This window comes from Prionailurus bengalensis, chromosome D3, assembly GCF_016509475.1.
Source record: "Prionailurus bengalensis isolate Pbe53 chromosome D3, Fcat_Pben_1.1_paternal_pri, whole genome shotgun sequence".
NCBI classification, from domain to species: domain Eukaryota; kingdom Metazoa; phylum Chordata; class Mammalia; order Carnivora; family Felidae; genus Prionailurus; species Prionailurus bengalensis.
Genome location: NC_057356.1, coordinates 7,960,543 through 7,977,070, shown reverse-complemented (window position 1 = coordinate 7,977,070; position 16,528 = coordinate 7,960,543). Strand labels below are relative to the sequence as shown.

The following is a 16,528-nucleotide window of genomic DNA, read 5'->3' as shown; positions in this document are numbered from 1 at the left end:
GTGGCCCAAAGATGTGCATTTTTAATATTAACCTAGTACATGGCATTTGTAAGATTCTCAGGAATCTGGAAATTCCCCTAAAGGGCTTAAATCTACCATTGTAATTGAAAATTTTTTAATGTGAGATTAATCAGGGCTCCTGGGTGGCTCAGTCAGTTAAGCGTCCAACTTTGGCTCAGGTCATGATCTCACAGTTCATGGGTTCAAGCCCACATCGGGTTCTGGGCTGACAGCTCAGAGCCTGGAGCCTGCTTCAGATTCTGTGTCTCCCTCTCTCTGTCCCTTCCCTGCTTGAGCTGTCTCTCTCTCTCAAAAATAAATAAACACTCGGGGTGCCTGGGTGGCGCAGTCAGTTAAGCGGCCGACTTCAGCCAGGTCACGATCTCGCGGTCTGTGAGTTCGAGCCCCGCGTCGGGCTCTGGGCTGATGGCTCAGAGCCTGGAGCCTGTTTCTGATTCTGTGTCTCCCTCTCTCTCTGCCCTTCCCCCGTTCATGCTCTGTCTCTCTCTGTCCCAAAAATAAATAAACGTTGAAAAAAAAAATTTTTAAAAAAAATTTTTTTTTAAATAAATAAATAAATAAATAAACACTTAAAAAAATACATATGAGATTAATCAATCCACAAAGGTTTTATTTTTTTGTTTTAGACCACTTGCAATACGTAAAACACCAGTTTAGGTCCTGGAGGATATACAGTGTGCTAACAGGCTTAATCTTGGGGAAAGCTGAGGCCAGCCCAGGTGAAAAGATGGCAGTAAATGGTAAAGGCCAAGGGTGATATGAACTCTGTACTGAGAAGTGGGAAAGTCACTTGCTAGTTGGGAAGGAGCAGAGAAAATGATGAGGAAGGAAGAAGACATTTCAGGAAACAGAAACAAAAGACGCCAGGGATCCAAGCTCAGAAACTAAAGGTAAGGTCAGAGAGGTCAACTGTGGAAGGCCTGGAACACCAGGTGAGGAGACTTTGTGGAATCTGGGGAGGTTTCTGAGCAGGGTATTGACAGAAGCAGGGGAGGCGAGGGACTGAGACAGGAACAGTTACTAAATATCCAAGGAGGAAGCAAGGACCCTAGCCCTTCTGAGGTATGTGACCAGAGGGCATGATGCAGCCACACTGCCCTCCACCTATGCTTCCGATATGCCAGCTTCTCCTGTCTTGGAAGCTGTGTGTCTGCTGTGTCCTCTGGCAATTCTCCCTGGCTCCTTCATTACCCAGCTCCCAGTCCAAAGGCCCCTCCCCAGTGGAACCCCCAGTTACTCTACCTGTGGGTCCCCTCTCCTCTTGATTGCACTGCATTGCTCTGAAATTACGTTCCTTATCAGTTGGCTCTCTATCATCTGACCTTCCCCCACATAACCCCTCGAGGACTGGACTTTGTCCTCCTGGCTGACAACACAGCACCTTAACGGGGAGCCTGACACATCGGAAGCACTATTTGTTGAATAAATGAACAAATTTGGGAGATTTATATTAAATCAAGGGAAGAAATACCAGAGAATTTCTACTTCTGTTAGTTCCTTTTAGGAGTAAAGAGAAGCTGTAACTGCAGCAGCTTGCAGACCAGAAGCCTCCACTACAGACTCACGTGGGGCAAACCTATCAGCCAGCTCCTCACTGCAGGCCGTTGGCAACTGCCAGCAAAGGAAGCACAGAGGCTCAGTTTCAGTGTGCCCTCTCTTCTGTGATGGCTTTTTTAATTTTTTTAATGTTTATTTATTTTTGAAAGAGGGAGAGACAAAGCGTGAGCAGGGGAAGGGCAGAGAGAAGGAGACACAGGATCTGAAGTAGGCTCTAGGCTCTGAGCGATCAGCACAGAGCCCGATATAGGGCTCGAACTCACAAACCTGATCATGCCCTGAGCTGAAGGCAGACTGAGCCACCCAGGTGCATCTGTGATCGGAATTTTTTTTTTTTTTTATGACAAACACGTGTTGACTGAATATTTATTCCCTCCCTTCTAAATTAACAGTCGGGTTCCTCTTTCCAAACAGGAGTAATTTCATTGTTGGACGGGAGGTTTACAAACTATACAATATTTCTTTCCCCTTTCTAATTTTAATACAAATTTCTGGGGCAAGAAAAATAACTTTCCCGAAGAAAAGAGACCTGAAAACATTCCAATAACTTAAAAAAAAGAAAGAAAGGGACGCCTGGGTGGCTCAGTCAGTTAAGCGTCCGACTTCGGCTCAGGTCATGATCTCACGGTCTGTGAGTTCGAGCCCCACGTCGGGCTCTGTGCTGACAGCTCAGAGCCTGGTGCCCATTTCAGATTCTGTGTCTCCCTCTCTCTCTGCCCCTCCCCTGTTCATGCTCTGTCTCTCTCTGTCTCAAAAATAAATAAACATTAAAAAAAATTAAAAAATAAATAAATAAAAAGAAAGAAAGAATAAAAGGACTAAATTGAGAAATTTTTCATAAATGCAATAAAACATTAGAAAAGATCACCAGAAAATAAGATTTCCCTCTTTAAAAGAACCAAGAAATGACTGCAATATATTCTTTTTTTTTTTTTTAACATAAATATATTCTAGGGACACCTGGCTGGCTCAGTCAGAAAAGCATGTGACTCTTGATCTCAGGGTCGTGAGTTCAAGGCCCATACTGGGTATACAGATTACTTACATTAAAAAAAATTTTTTTAAACCCTTATTATAATACTTAATGAGAATATTTAAATAATATACCTCTTAATTTCAGTGACAAAATTCCGTCTACTATATGTATGCTATTTTCTGAAACTATACCTTTTTCTTTGATCCAGAAATATCATTTACTGGAAAATTATAAAAATTTACATTGGTGTACATTTTTTTACCATTACAGAGCATTCTGCATGTTGTACATTTTAAGTGAAATAACATTCCAGTTTCATCTTTGAAGATATAAAATTGTAATAAGTACACAATTTGATTCTCAGTTCTTATGGTTTCAAATTGTTCACCCCTACTTTAAGGTTTTTTTTTTTTTTTTTTTTTTTTAAGAGAAAGAAAGCGCCAGTTGGGGAGCGGGGCAGAGGAGAGAGAGGAATCTCAAACGGGCTCCACGCTCAGCACGGAGCCCAATGTGGGGCTCAATCCTAGGACACTGGGATCATGACCTGAGCCAAAATCAAGAGTCGGGGCACTCAACTGACTGAGCCACCCAGGCGCCCCCCAAAATTTTGTATACATTGTAAATCACTATACACTTTTTTTCCTTTTCTTTTTCACACAATGTTACATTAGTTTCTGGTGTACAACATAGTGATTTAACATGAAATGATACATCTTCATAGCAAATACACTGGGTCACACACAAATGAATTCTTAGAACAGGATAAAAACAAAAAATGTAGCTAGACCTAATTAAATGGGATTAATTTAGGAGAAAGCCAATGCAAAACAAGTCTGAATTTTAACATTTTACAAGATGTGACATTCTGCTATTTGAAGCATATTAAGTAGCCAGAACAAAGACTACAGGACAGCCCCAATGCACTCCTTAGGGGGGGTCTCAGCTAAAAAAGAAACAAGAGAATAAGAATAGCCAGTATTTGTTGAACATGTACTACACGCCAGGCACAGTTCAGAACACTTACGCGGACTTGACATTTGATTGTCACAACAACCCTCTGAGGAAGGAATCAGATCCCCCACTTTACGGATGAAGACACTGAAGCACAGAGAGGGTAAGTAACTGGCTCAGAGTCTCACAGGGAATAAGTGGAGGAGTCAGAATTCAAACCCAGCAGTCCAAGGCCACAACCAGACTCTTAACCCCACACTTTCCTGCCTCTCCACTAGAGGAAAGATATTTGTAAGCAACGATAAGTAAGGGAGGTTTGGAAGTATTTAAAGGTACTATATAATCCCTCGAGCCCAGAGCCCAAGCATATGCTAAACAAATCACAACCATACAAAGGCCACTCACAGGAACCACACCCCCCCCCCCCAAAGGCAGTTAGCCAGACTTCTTAGGGCAGATGAAGCTTATTTAAATCAGAGCTGAGCACACTGCCGTGTAATGATGTGTTGGGTGTCAGTCTTCCACACCACACTGTGGGCTCCTTGAGATCAGGGAATATGGAATATACACATATGTATACACACACATGTGTTTTTCCCTCCAAGTAGCAGTAGTTTATTTGGGAGGTGATCCCAGGTAACAGTTCGCGTGAAGGGGAAGCAAGACAGCAAAGTGAGGGAAGGCAATAAAAAGTATGTTATGAGACCACTCACCAGTGTGAGTGACAGACTGCCTATGTTGATTTTCTGCATTCATTCACCCAGCACACACAGACACATTCTATGAGACACGCACTACACGGAGCACTGGCAAAAATGCAATGAAGCAAGACAGAGAAGGGTCTTAGATCTGAAGGGATGCTAAGGCAGAAGAAACAAGATACAAACGAGTAAGCACATAAATGTAACAAGTTACTCAGTGAGAAGAGCTATGAAGGAACTAAAGCTGCCAGGAATATTTGGGATGGAGGTTACTTCAGGTATGTGGTCAGCAAAGGCCTGTGTGATGATACTGGAGCTGAAATCAGAAGAAGTCAGGGTGGAGTGTTCACAAAGCCAAAAGCACGCCTGAGCAGGTGGACTCCTGAGAGCGAAGGGGAGAGTAAGCAGCAAGAGGTAGGGAGGATGATGGGGCCTGATCACACAGGCACTGAGGCTGTGATAAGCTTGGATTCTCATCTAAATTTCAAGGACAATGGCTGAGGGTTTGGAGAAGGGTGACATGGTGTGATTTATATTCACAAAGATTCCCCCGGATGCTGCATGAAAAATAGATGACAGGGAGGGGTGCCTGGCTGGCTCAGTTGATAGAGTATGAGACTCTTAATCTCAGGGTTATGAGTTCGAGCCCCATGTTGGGTGGAGTGATTACTTAAATAAACAAACAAACAAATAAATAAGAAAAACAGATTGCAGGGAGACAAGAGTGGAGGCAAGGAGGCCAGTGAAGAGACTAAAGAAGTCATCCACTAAGAAAATGCAGTGTTTGGGCTGCAGGGGCAGCAGTGATGACGGAGACAAATGACCTAAGTCCAAACTATCATGGGGGTGTCTGAGTGGCTCCGTTGGTTATGCGTCAGACTCCTGATTTCAGCTCAGGTCGTGATCTCACGGTTCGGGAGTTTGAGCCCCGAGTCTGTCTGTCTGTCTGTCTGTCTCTCTCTCAAAATAAATAAATAAATTACAAAAACAAAAACTATCGTGGAGGAACAATTGACTGGCCTGCTGAAGCCCTAGCTGTCAGGGTGACAAAGAGGGAGGAACCAAGGACACTCCAAGGTTTTGAGGTTAAACACCTAGATGAGCAGTGCCACCTCATCCCCAATGCTTAAACTTCCGTAGGCACTCAATCCATTTTCACTGACTCAGTCATTAGCTCCTGCTGGATGCTGACATCGAACACTATCAGTCGGGGTACCAGCAGGAAACAAATGGCACATTCAAACACGGTGATTTGAGAAGAGTTTTAAAAAGGACCACTTAAAAAACCAGGGGCAGGACACAGAGAAGCCGTAAGGGACAATACAGTCCCCAGGACTGGTAACAGTGGGGCACCTTACACCCCAGGCCAGGGAAATCTTCCTACCTCCCCAAACCCAGAAGAATGCAGGGAGGACCACCTGATAGGAGTATGACCCTACAACCAGTCCACCATGACCCTGAAGTAAGGGAGCAAGTGGATCAACACCCTGTCCCCACTCTCCTCACTCTGGATTTCCCACCAGTGCCTCCCAATCAGATGTCAGAGGGCAAGGAGCCCACTCACTGATGCAGCCCATATGGGTCCACTTCTTGGATCTGGAGAGGCAAAAAGATGGTAGCCAGCATGTGAACTCTGAATGAATGAGGATTTACTAAGCCTGTAATTATGCTATTTCACAGGAAAGGGATGTCTATCCAAAAAACCCAAATTACCTTATAGATACATCAAGTTCTTCCTTTTCCATTTTTCTTTCCCCCTCCTCTCTGCTGGTCAGTTCCATGTCAGCATCCTCCACTGACTTTTTCTCACCGTTTTGGAAGTACTGTTGAAGGGCGGTGTAGAGTTTAAATACTTGACTGAAAGAAAGCTTACTGTATGCCAAGATCATATGGCGCAGAAATAAACCTATAAAATAAGACATACGCAGGCGAAGGCATTAATTGAAATCCAGGTTACACAGAGTTCATACTATATGTTGCAATCTTGCTTCAAAAGCATCAAAAAGAGACGTTTGCAGTTTCTATTCCCTCCACCTAGAATGTTCTTCCCCATCTCTTACAAAACTGGTTTCCTCTTCTAATGCGTCGCGCAGTCCCCAATCCACTCCCCACCCCTGCACTCCATCATCTTTACCCATCCAATATCTTTTTTCATGGCTATTGGAACCATTTGAATTATCTTATTTACCTACTTACTTTTCACCATCTGGCCCCACCCTACCAGTACGGGATCTCCTTAAGAGGAAGGTCCCTATCTATCTTGTAAGTCCAGAGCCTGGCACACAGGCGATCAACAATAGCTGATGTTGAATAACATAAAAACTACCGTGTGAAAAAGCCAAATGGATGCAGCATGGATATAAAGCTAATAGGACAGCATCAAGAAAGTTCACATATGCCCTCAATAACATATTCTTACTTAATTCTTTTCATAAAAGTTTAGTTGGTGACCCTGACTTAGGGAGTTGCACAATGCAGACCAGGAGTCCAGAGGACCGTGGGAAGGAGCCATGAACCCCGAAAAGCCCGCAGACTGGGCTAATAGTTGGACTACTACAGACAAAACAGAAGACGCTTTTCTACAAGACAATTATTTAAACATAGAACAAAATGGCAAGGCAGTAAGTACAAACTAAAACATGTCCCACTGTGTTTGTTCAGAGATAGCAGAGTGATGACAGATGTGATTTAGAAGGCTGCTCACTTCAATGAAAATATTCTCTGCTCTCCTTAGAAGAGCTTCATACCTACTACACTCGTTTTGTGAACCTCTGGTTCAGTTCCAGAAAAAGAATCTGACAGGTCATCAAAAAATTGTTCCATATCCTTCAGTTCGCCTTCAGCCATCAGTTTGATTCTGAATGAGAAAATTGAGGTGCACATTTTAGGAAGGCCCTTTAAACATCTTTCCATGTTTCACATTCCACAATTATCTCCAATAAATCTATTTTAAAAGCAATTCAGAGATTCATAGAAAATGGTGGCACATAAAACAAACTTGATAATTCAAAATGTCACTCCCATTATTCTGAAAAGTATCACCGTTTTCATCATAAAACCTGTCAGAGTAACACATCAGCTAGCAAAATGGAATTCCCTGCAGCAAATAAAAGAACAAGGTAGATCCATACAGAAAAATAAATTTTGAAATAGGTTTAATGTTAACTACCATTTTTCAAAAAAAAAAAAAAGTAGGGGCACCTGGGTGGCTCAGTCAATTAAGGGTCCAACTCTTGGTTTCATAGCTCAGGTCATGATCTCACGGTTCGTGAGTTCGAGCTGCCCATCAGGCTTGTTGCTGTCAGTGCAGAGCCTGCTTCAGATCCTCTGTCCTCTTCTCTCTCTGCCCCTTCCCGGCTTGTACTCTCTCTCAAAAATAAATAAAAAGCGTGGCGCCTGGATGGCTCAGTCGGTTAAGTGTTCATGGGTTCAAGCCCCGTGTCAGGCTCTGTGCTGACAGCTCAGAGCCTAGAGCCTGGAGCCTGCTTCAGATTCTGTCTCCCTCTTTCTCTGCCCCTCCTCCACTTGCACTGTGTGTCTCTCTCTCTCAAAAATAAATAAACTTAAAAAAAATTAAATTAAAATAAAAAACATTAAGAAAAAGTTCTTAGGAAAACTGAGTTTTTGTTTACTGAGACTTACAAAGATATGTTTTTAGAGAATTCATTACCATGTGCACTTCTCTAATTTTCATCTATGTAAACATATTCTCATATATACAGAAGAAAAGGAAGCTTACCTGATCTGTACTGAATTTGCCAGCTGGGGACAAGATTCTTCAATTAACTTGTATAGTTTAGACAGTGTAATATCTGGGCCCTGGGTAAAGGAGATAGGGAGGTTATGGATAAATTTTAAGGAGCTGGAGAATGATAAACAGTTGTAAACATGAATTTCTCTCTGCTTTAACAATTATTCCAAACATGAACTCTCAAATCAGGAAGAAAAAAAAAAAAAAAAACTAAAGCACTAAAGTAATACTTTACATTTGCATAGCATTCTTGTTTCATCTGCGGAATAGTTTAAAATGGGAACAAAACAGAGACCCTGCCTGTAGTCTGAGGACCTGCTGTTCTTTCCTTCTTAATTTTGTAATCATGGCAAAGCTGTAGCCTCTCTGAGCCCTAACTAGGGCTCAGAAACCTTCATCAGTAAAACGGAGATAATAATAACCATCTCCCTTGCTTGTGCCAGAAAGAGTAAAAAAAAGGCTAAGTGCTTCATAAACTGGAAGACATTATACAAACGTAGGTGTCCTATTTTTCACAAACATAATCTTACTTGATCCTTCCCCAAACCTTGTAAGGTAGGCAGACATACTATGAGCCCAAGTCCATAAAACATACCAGTAGAGACAAGGAGTATGCAACCTCAGCTGTCAAGACTACAATCTAGGGGCGCCTGGCTGGCTCAGTTGGTGGAACGTGACTCTTTTGATGTCAGGGTTGTGAGTTTGAGCCCCACCTTGGGTATAGAGATTACTTAAATACAAAATCTTTAAAAAAGAAGACGACAACTACAATATAATTGAGGTTTAAAAACTAAACACTGGGGGCGCCTGGGTGATTCATTTAGTTTGGTGTCCAGCTCTTGGTTTCAGCTCCGATGGTGATCTCACAGTTGTGAGATCAAGCCCTGCATCTCTGAACTCTGTGCTGACGGCTTGGGGCCTGCCTGGGATTCTCTCTCTCTCTCTTTGCCCTTCCCCCCTCACTCACTCTCTTGCTTGCCTGCTCTCTCCCTCTCTCAAAATAAATAAATAAACTAAAAAAAAAAAAAAAACTAAACAGTGAATCTTTTTTGGAGAGTAAGTTGACACTATATATGCTAATTTCAGATGTGGCTAACCCAGCAATTCCACTTGTAGGGAAGGTACATTCGGCATGCATTGTTTGAAATGAAGAAAAACTGAAAAGCATCTATAAGTCCATTAATAAAGAGTTAATCTATAATTTATAATAAATTATAAATGTATTTAAATATTAATTAAAGGTAGGAGTTATGTTTCTTTTCTTATTGTGGAATACACTGTAGCTGTATAAAAAAGAAAAAAAAAAAGAATGAGGTAGCTCTATTCAAATGTGCTGATATGGAAAGGTCTCCAAGACTGGTTAAGTGAAAGGAGCAAGCTGTAGAATAGAAGTCACATTTATGTAAAAAACAAACAAAAAAAAAACTTTTTAAAAATTTAAGCAGAATTAAAAGGATACACACACACACATATATATACATATATATATATATATATGTATATATATACTTAAAACCATATGCCTCCATCTATCTATATACAGGCATTTAGCAAAAGGTCTAGAAAGATCCATTCTGGCCTGTGGCCAAACGAACGAACATTAACAGTGATAATCTCTGAGAGGGAAAAGGATTGGAGGCCATGCAGAACCATAACCTTTCACTCCATCAATTTTAGAATCAGCTGAAGTTTTTATAATGAATCTTTGTGTGTTAGTTAAGTAGTTAAAAATTAACAAATTTGGGGGTACCTGGGTGGCTCAGTCCGTTGAGCAACAGACTCTTGATCTCAGCTCAGGTCATGATCTCACAGTTTCCTCAGTTTGAGACCCACACTGGGCTCTGCACTGACCATGCACAGAGCGTGCTTGGAATTCTCCCTCTCCCTCCCTTTCTGCCCCTTCCCCACTCTCTCTCCCTCTCTCTCTCTCAAAATAAATAAGTAAACTTTAAAAAATGAATTTTTAAAAGTTAACTGTTTAGGGGCGCCTGGGTGGCGCAGTCGGTTAAGCGTCCGACTTCAGCCAGGTCACGATCTCGCGGTCCGTGAGTTCGAGCCCCGCGTCGGGCTCTGGGCTGATGGCTCGGAGCCTGGAGCCTGTTTCCGATTCTGTGTCTCCCTCTCTCTCTGCCCCTCCCCCGTTCATGCTGTGTCTCTCTCTGTCCCAAAAATAAATAAATGTTGAAAAAAAAAAAAATTTAAAAAATAAAAAAAAAAAAAAGTTAACTGTTTAAAGCCAAATTTTGCAAAGGAATTGGGAGTCTGGTTGGAACGTTACTACACCACATAGCATTCAGCTAGACAAAGAACCCAAAGGAAAATCTAGGACAAAAAAACACGGTATGAGCAAAGGCAGAAAGATGTGTGAGTTAAAACACAAGTACTGTTTTGTTTCTTTTCTCTATTACCAAATCTTTTAGTATTATAACTTTTATTTCAATAGTGGGGAAAATGTATTTGTAATAATAGTAATGAGGCTAGGACTGGGAGCTACAAGTAATAGAGACCCCATTCCTTTTATTCAACCAGGTGGGCAAGCCACTTAACCTCTGTGTCCTCAGTACCCCTTCTCTCCCCCTACGGGTGATAGACTATAAAAAGTCAAGTATATTGATAATGTGGGGGCCCAGGACTCCAGATCTTTGTTTCTGCCACCACTGCTCAATAGCCAACTGCTCATCCTTCAGTACCACTTCTTCTAAGACCTCCCACTCCACCCGAGTTCACACATCTGCCACAAGAGGGTTTATTCCATTTCACTTATTCCACACGTTTACTTAGGCGCTCTACTCAGCTGTGGGGATATAAGGGTGAACAAAAGTAGGATAAAACACTGCCCTCATTGAAGTTAGTCTACTAAGGGAGAGACATTAGTCATAAATTCACACACATAAATGAAAACAAAAAACCCCACAACCTATATAAAAGAAGGTACATGCTTTATGAGAATACATGCAAATGAAAATAGTTAACATTGAGCATTTACTATGTGCCACAAACTATGTGCTTTCCATGGATCTTCTAATTTAATACAGCCATCCCCAAACATAGTTTCTATCATTGTCCTCGTTTTACAGAGAATCCAAAGACCCAAGTAGATTATAGAACTTGCCACAGTCACACAGCCAGTACGTGGTGAAACTATAACCTGAGTCGGCGAAATGAAATAAAACATGTGAGGTGCTTAGCAAACAGGAAGTGTTCAATGTTAGTTATAGGTCATCATTACTACTTATTGCGGTCCTCTAGGTGCCTGTATGATTCATCTGTCTCCAATTCTCAGGACTACGTGTAGCCCCTTTCTATAGAAGACGCAGGATGTCAGAACATAACTCTTACCCAGTCACTCAGCTAATAAATGCTGGAGCCAAATATGAACCTGCAAGAAAAAAATGCATGTAACAGCGCCTAGCGCATGGTAAGCACTCAGTTAGCAGGTGGTATTAACTCCTTTATTTATTTTTATTTTTTCGGTCCTCCGGGGCTGAAAGAGTATCTGATGAACACTCGCGCCCCCAGGCCCAGTGAGGTGTCCCGCACAGAACAGGTGCTCAGAAAAGATTTGCTGAATGAGCAGGAGCCGGTCGGTGGGGGCCGCTCACCTGCAACAGCGGCAGGAGCAGCTGGTTGAGCCTCCGCCGCTCCATGAGGCTGACGGCGCCCTCGCCCGTGCGGCCCATCTCGTTCAGCAGCACCAGCACTGCGATCTTATACGGAGTCACCCAGTCCTTGATGCCGAACACGTTGGCGTGCACTACCCCATTGGTCATCATGGGGTTGAAGTACAGGCTCTCGTGGACGCTGGCCATGGCGCCCCGGGACTAAGCCCAGGAGCCCGGCCGACCGCCGGGTTCCCGCTTGAAACACACCACAGCCAGCCCTAGGCCTCAGTTCGCCCGCGCTGTAGCCCAGGATACGGGCATCTTCGCCGTTGGCCAATCAGAGAAGCCAGACCAAAGCACATGGAAGGGCTACAGCCAATCAGAATGTCCAGGGGTGCTGCGCAGGGTGGGGCAAAGGCGGTGTACTTAAAGACTGAGTCCCTACAGAAACTCGAATGAAAGGAGCAGGTTCCGGGGTGACTTGGAATGGAACCGTGGAAGGGAGCTGACGCTTTGGAACCGGAGCTGAACAGGTTGTGGTGCGGCGACTGCCCTTTTGTTTAATTCGAAAACAGTTAAAATTGAATTTTGAAACGAAGCAACAAAATTAAATTTGTACCTTTAAAATTTGCATTTGATCCATTATGTTAATTTCTAAATTCAAAATTTGAGAGTTTCATTAAACTCTTTTAAGACATGATGAAGCATTTTTTTCTCAGTACTTGACAAATGCCATTTGGAGACAGCCAAGTCAGGTTGCAAGTGACCTTGCATCCTTACATGAAATGGAAGGTAACATCACTTTCATTTAGTGAGCCTCTGTTTCCTACCTAATAAACTACAAGATCCGTAGTCTGGCATTTGTATCCCTCCAAAATCAATCCCTAGACAATATTTTAAATCTGATTTATTACAATTCCCCTTCCATTCATCGATATCTCTCCCAAGACACTTCTCTATAGCCTGACTTATTATTAATAATGATTTGCCTGTGTAGTAGTGTCTATGACCCTTGAAAGAAAAACCATGTCTATTTAACTTTGGCTATACACATGCACTGTGCCTAGTAGTGCCTTGTGTTTGTTTTTGGAGAGTTGTGGGTGTTTTGTTTTTTGTTTTAAGGTTTATTTATTTATTTTGAGAGAGAGAGAGATGCTCAGGGTGGAGCTGGATTCAGGGCTTGATCTCAGAACCGTGAGATCATGACCTGAGCCAAAATCAAAAGTCGCAGGACTTAACTCACTGAGCCACCAGGCATCCCCTAGGGCCTTGTTTTTGTTGTCTCAATCACTATTTTGTTGGATAAGTAATGAATGAATATGTGGTTTTAGTTCACAAAAACAGAAAAGGAGGCAGGTTATATACAGACTAAATAACTGTGCCAGAAAAGAAGTTATTGATAGCTTGGAATACAAGACCTTGATGCCATATCTTGAGAACTCTTCACATGTTACACATACAATTATGTATATTTTGGACATATGACTGTGCATTTCACCACATACAATACCTATGTAACCGTGTCTTATTTATAAAGGGGGAAACTGACTTTTTTGCAGGAAATTTAATTCGTAAATAACTTCTTTCCTTGCCTCAGTTTATTTTTGTAAAACCATCCCCCTTCCTTTTTTTTTTTTTTTTTTTAAATGAAAAAGCATACTTAACATTTCACAGCTCCCTCAGAATCTTTTTGCATGGTGGGTATAGCATAGAATAAAAGTTGGTGAAGGACATTTGTGGAACTTTTATTCAACCTTAAAATCCTGAATAGAAACACATTACTGAATGTAAAGAGGAAAGTAAGTGTTTGAAAATCCTAAGTAACAATTTTACTCTAAATTGATAAGACTTTTGAGTCATTCATTTATTTATTCAATAAATATATGCTGAGCTCCTACTATATTCAAGGCTGTTCTAGATGCTGGACATAAAAGTGGTGAACTTCTAGACTAAAAGTTGCAAGCTGGTGGCCTCTGAACCAAATGTGACCCATCAGACGTGTTTTGTCTTTTTTTTTAATTTATTTTTTTATTTTTTTAAATTTTTTTTTTCAACGTTTATTTATTTTTGGGACAGAGAGAGACAGAGCATGAATGGGGGAGGGGCAGAGAGAGAGGGAGACACAGAATCCGAAACAGGCTCCAGGCTCTGAGCCATCAGCACAGAGCCCGACGCGGGGCTGGAACTCATGGACGGCGAGGTCATGACCTGAGCGAAGTTGGACGCTTAACTGACCAAGCCACCCAGGCGCCCCGTGTTTTGTCTTGCATAATGTTTGCCAACACTTAAAAAATTAAGAAATTTCAGGGGGCTTGGGTGGCTCAGTTGGTTAAGCATCTGACTTTGGCTAAGGTCATAATCTCCCACTTTGTGAGTTCAAGCCCCACATCAGGCTCTCTGCTGTCAGCTTGGAGCCCGCTTCAAATCCTCTGTTTCCCTCTCTTTGCCACTCCCCTGCTCTCTCTCTCTCTCTCTCTCTCTCAAAAGTAAATAAACATTAAACATTAAAAAAATTTAAGAAATTTGATACCTCTGAAAAAGTCTATTTCCAGCTTCACTTGAAAAATTAGAATATTTGGCAACATGGTTTATTCCTGTGGGGTAATAATTAACTGGATATAAGAAGCAAGAGCCACCTTTATTCAGGGAATGCTGTCCCCAGATCACAATAGTCCTGGCCATTCATTATTGCCTCTTAAAAGGCAGCTCGAGTCACCCATTTACCCTACTTTACCCATTGGTGCAGCTTCACCTGGACATTTGGGTTGGAAATTCCTGTTTCCATCTGTATATATTTGATTTTAAGAACGTGGTTAATGGGGCGCCTGGGTGGCGCAGTCGGTTAAGCGTCCGACTTCAGCCAGGTCACGATCTCGCGGTCCGTGAGTTCGAGCCCCGCGTCGGGCTCTGGGCTGATGGCTCAGAGCCTGGAGTCTGTTTCTGATTCTGTGTCTCCCTCTCTCTCTGCCTCTCCCCCGTTCATGCTCTGTCTCTCTCTGTCCCAAAAATAAATAAACGTTGAAAAAAAATTAAAAAAAAAAAAAGAACGTGGTTAAATGTTACCAAAATTCTGAAACCATTTTAACTGTTAGGGATGTACTGCACCATTATGTAACCATTTTCATAGCAATTTGTTCAAGCCTTATTACACATTGGGTTTTTTTTTTCTTTTTACCAATGATTTGCATAAGTAACTACCTCTGATGGACTGTGTGAGTGCCTCAAGGGCCGGCACCCGGTTTTGTTTTTTCAGTCTTTGCAGTGACATAGGCACCTGACATCTGGTATGTGCTCATTATTGCCAAGATTCCTTTGAGTCAGCTGTGCTTCAAATCCTTAAAATTCACTCTAAAAATATTTCTGAGTACCTATTCTGTGCCAGACATTGTGGTAAGTCCTAGGGATACAGCAGCGAATATAGAAACTAGTTATTTGACCTCATAGAAAAAAAAAAGTGGCATAGGTCACGAGTCAAAAATCCCTGATGAATCACCCTGTCTCTGGGAGACTAAGAAGGACATCCTGTTAGAGATGTGTGGTTGGCCTCCCTTATTATTTTTTTTTTAAGTTTGTTTATTTTGAGAGCGAGAGGGTGGACACACATGCATGAGTGGGGGAGGGGCAGAGAGAGAGAGAGGGAGAGGGACAGAGAGAATCCCAAGCTATCTGCGCAGAGCCCTACGCAGGGCTCTAACTCACGAACCGTGAGATCATAACCTGAGCAGAAATCAAGAGTCAGAAACCTAGCCAACTGAGCCACCAGGCGCCCCTGGCCTCCCTTACTTTTAACTATGAAAACTGAATGCTGGGAGCACCTGGGGGGCTCAGTTCTTTGAGCATCTGACTTTAGCTCAGGTCATGATATCATAGCTTAAGATTTTGAGCCCCATGTTGGGCTTTGGGCTGACAGCACGGAGCCTGCTTTGGTTCCTCTGCCTCCTTTCTCTGCTGTGCCTGTACTCTCTTTCTCTCCGTCTCTCAAAAAAAATTTTTTTTTGAAAAAGAGTTTAAAAATATGAAAAATGAAAATTGAGTGCTGACCTCCTACACCTTTCACATTTCAAAGCAGCCCTCCAAGTCAACAAAAGAGTCAAGGATTTATAACTTGTAGTGGACTTTGGCTTATTTTTGTGTGTGTGTTAAGCATTCTCTACTATCTTCCCCAAAATGTGTTGTCTTTGATTTGAACAAAGTTACTGAACATGCCCATCTGAATATAGGGATGGGCATATGGCCCTAGTAGAGCCCATCAGATCCTTTTCCAGGATTGCCATATGGACTATGGAAAAAGAAGAATCCCTTTTTCTCCTGGGGATGCTAGGTGGGGCTGTTGATGCCACATTCTCTGCTGCCAGAATAAAGGTAACCTGTAGGAAGAGAGAACGAGGCCAATTTGCCCAGAGAAACAGAATCAAGCAGAGTTGAGGTGGAGGGAGGGGAGAAAGAAATAGACAGCTGTGGTACACTGACTTCTGTTTCTACCTTGAGACCATAGTTCTTGCAACTCATTCTTGAACTGCACCGGCTTTCCTAGCAGCCACAAAAGTTAGCAAATGTTTGTTAGTTTGCTTTGGGGCTTTTGTTTTGTTTGCTTTTCACTTTAGCTCGATTGAGGAAGGTTTCTGGCTCTTGCAACCAAAATCATCTTTATTAATATATATTTGAAAATACTAAAAGCAAAGCAGTTTATCCTGTCAGACCTGTTTAGTTCCCAGAAAAACCTTCAGGGTCCTTGATTTGTTCCTATATGAGCCTTCATCTCATCTTATGTGCTATTCAGTTACTGTCCCCTTTACTTCCCCAGTCACCAAATACTCTCCTGCCAGTCAGAGAAAACGTGATGCAAATCTGGCATGACTGATGAAACAAAAAGAGAGTTGGCCTGGGAATCAGACTCCCCAGGATCCAGTCTTGGCCTTAAAACCAACTAGCTCTGTGATTCAAGCAGCCACCTGGAACTTGAGCCAAT

At 42.3% G+C, this 16,528-nt stretch overlaps 1 protein-coding gene across 2 annotated transcripts in view; it reads right to left on the bottom strand.

The window, feature by feature from the left end:
• ANAPC5 (anaphase promoting complex subunit 5) overlaps positions 1-11,898 on the bottom strand; it is a 45,340-nt gene extending 33,442 nt beyond the window's left edge. Inside the window, exons 1-4 of one of the 2 annotated variants that reach the window (XM_043557535.1) lie at positions 11,560-11,898; positions 7,946-8,025; positions 6,954-7,063; positions 5,920-6,112 (exon numbers count right to left, since the gene is read on the bottom strand). In XM_043557535.1, the coding sequence (XP_043413470.1) occupies positions 5,920-6,112; positions 6,954-7,063; positions 7,946-8,025; positions 11,560-11,766 (590 nt within the window). In that variant the 5' untranslated portion in view covers positions 11,767-11,898. The remainder of the gene's footprint in view (positions 1-5,919; positions 6,113-6,953; positions 7,064-7,945; positions 8,026-11,559) is intronic. The other variant, XM_043557536.1, reaches the window with a different exon arrangement.
• Positions 11,899-16,528: the final 4,630 nt, after the last annotated feature.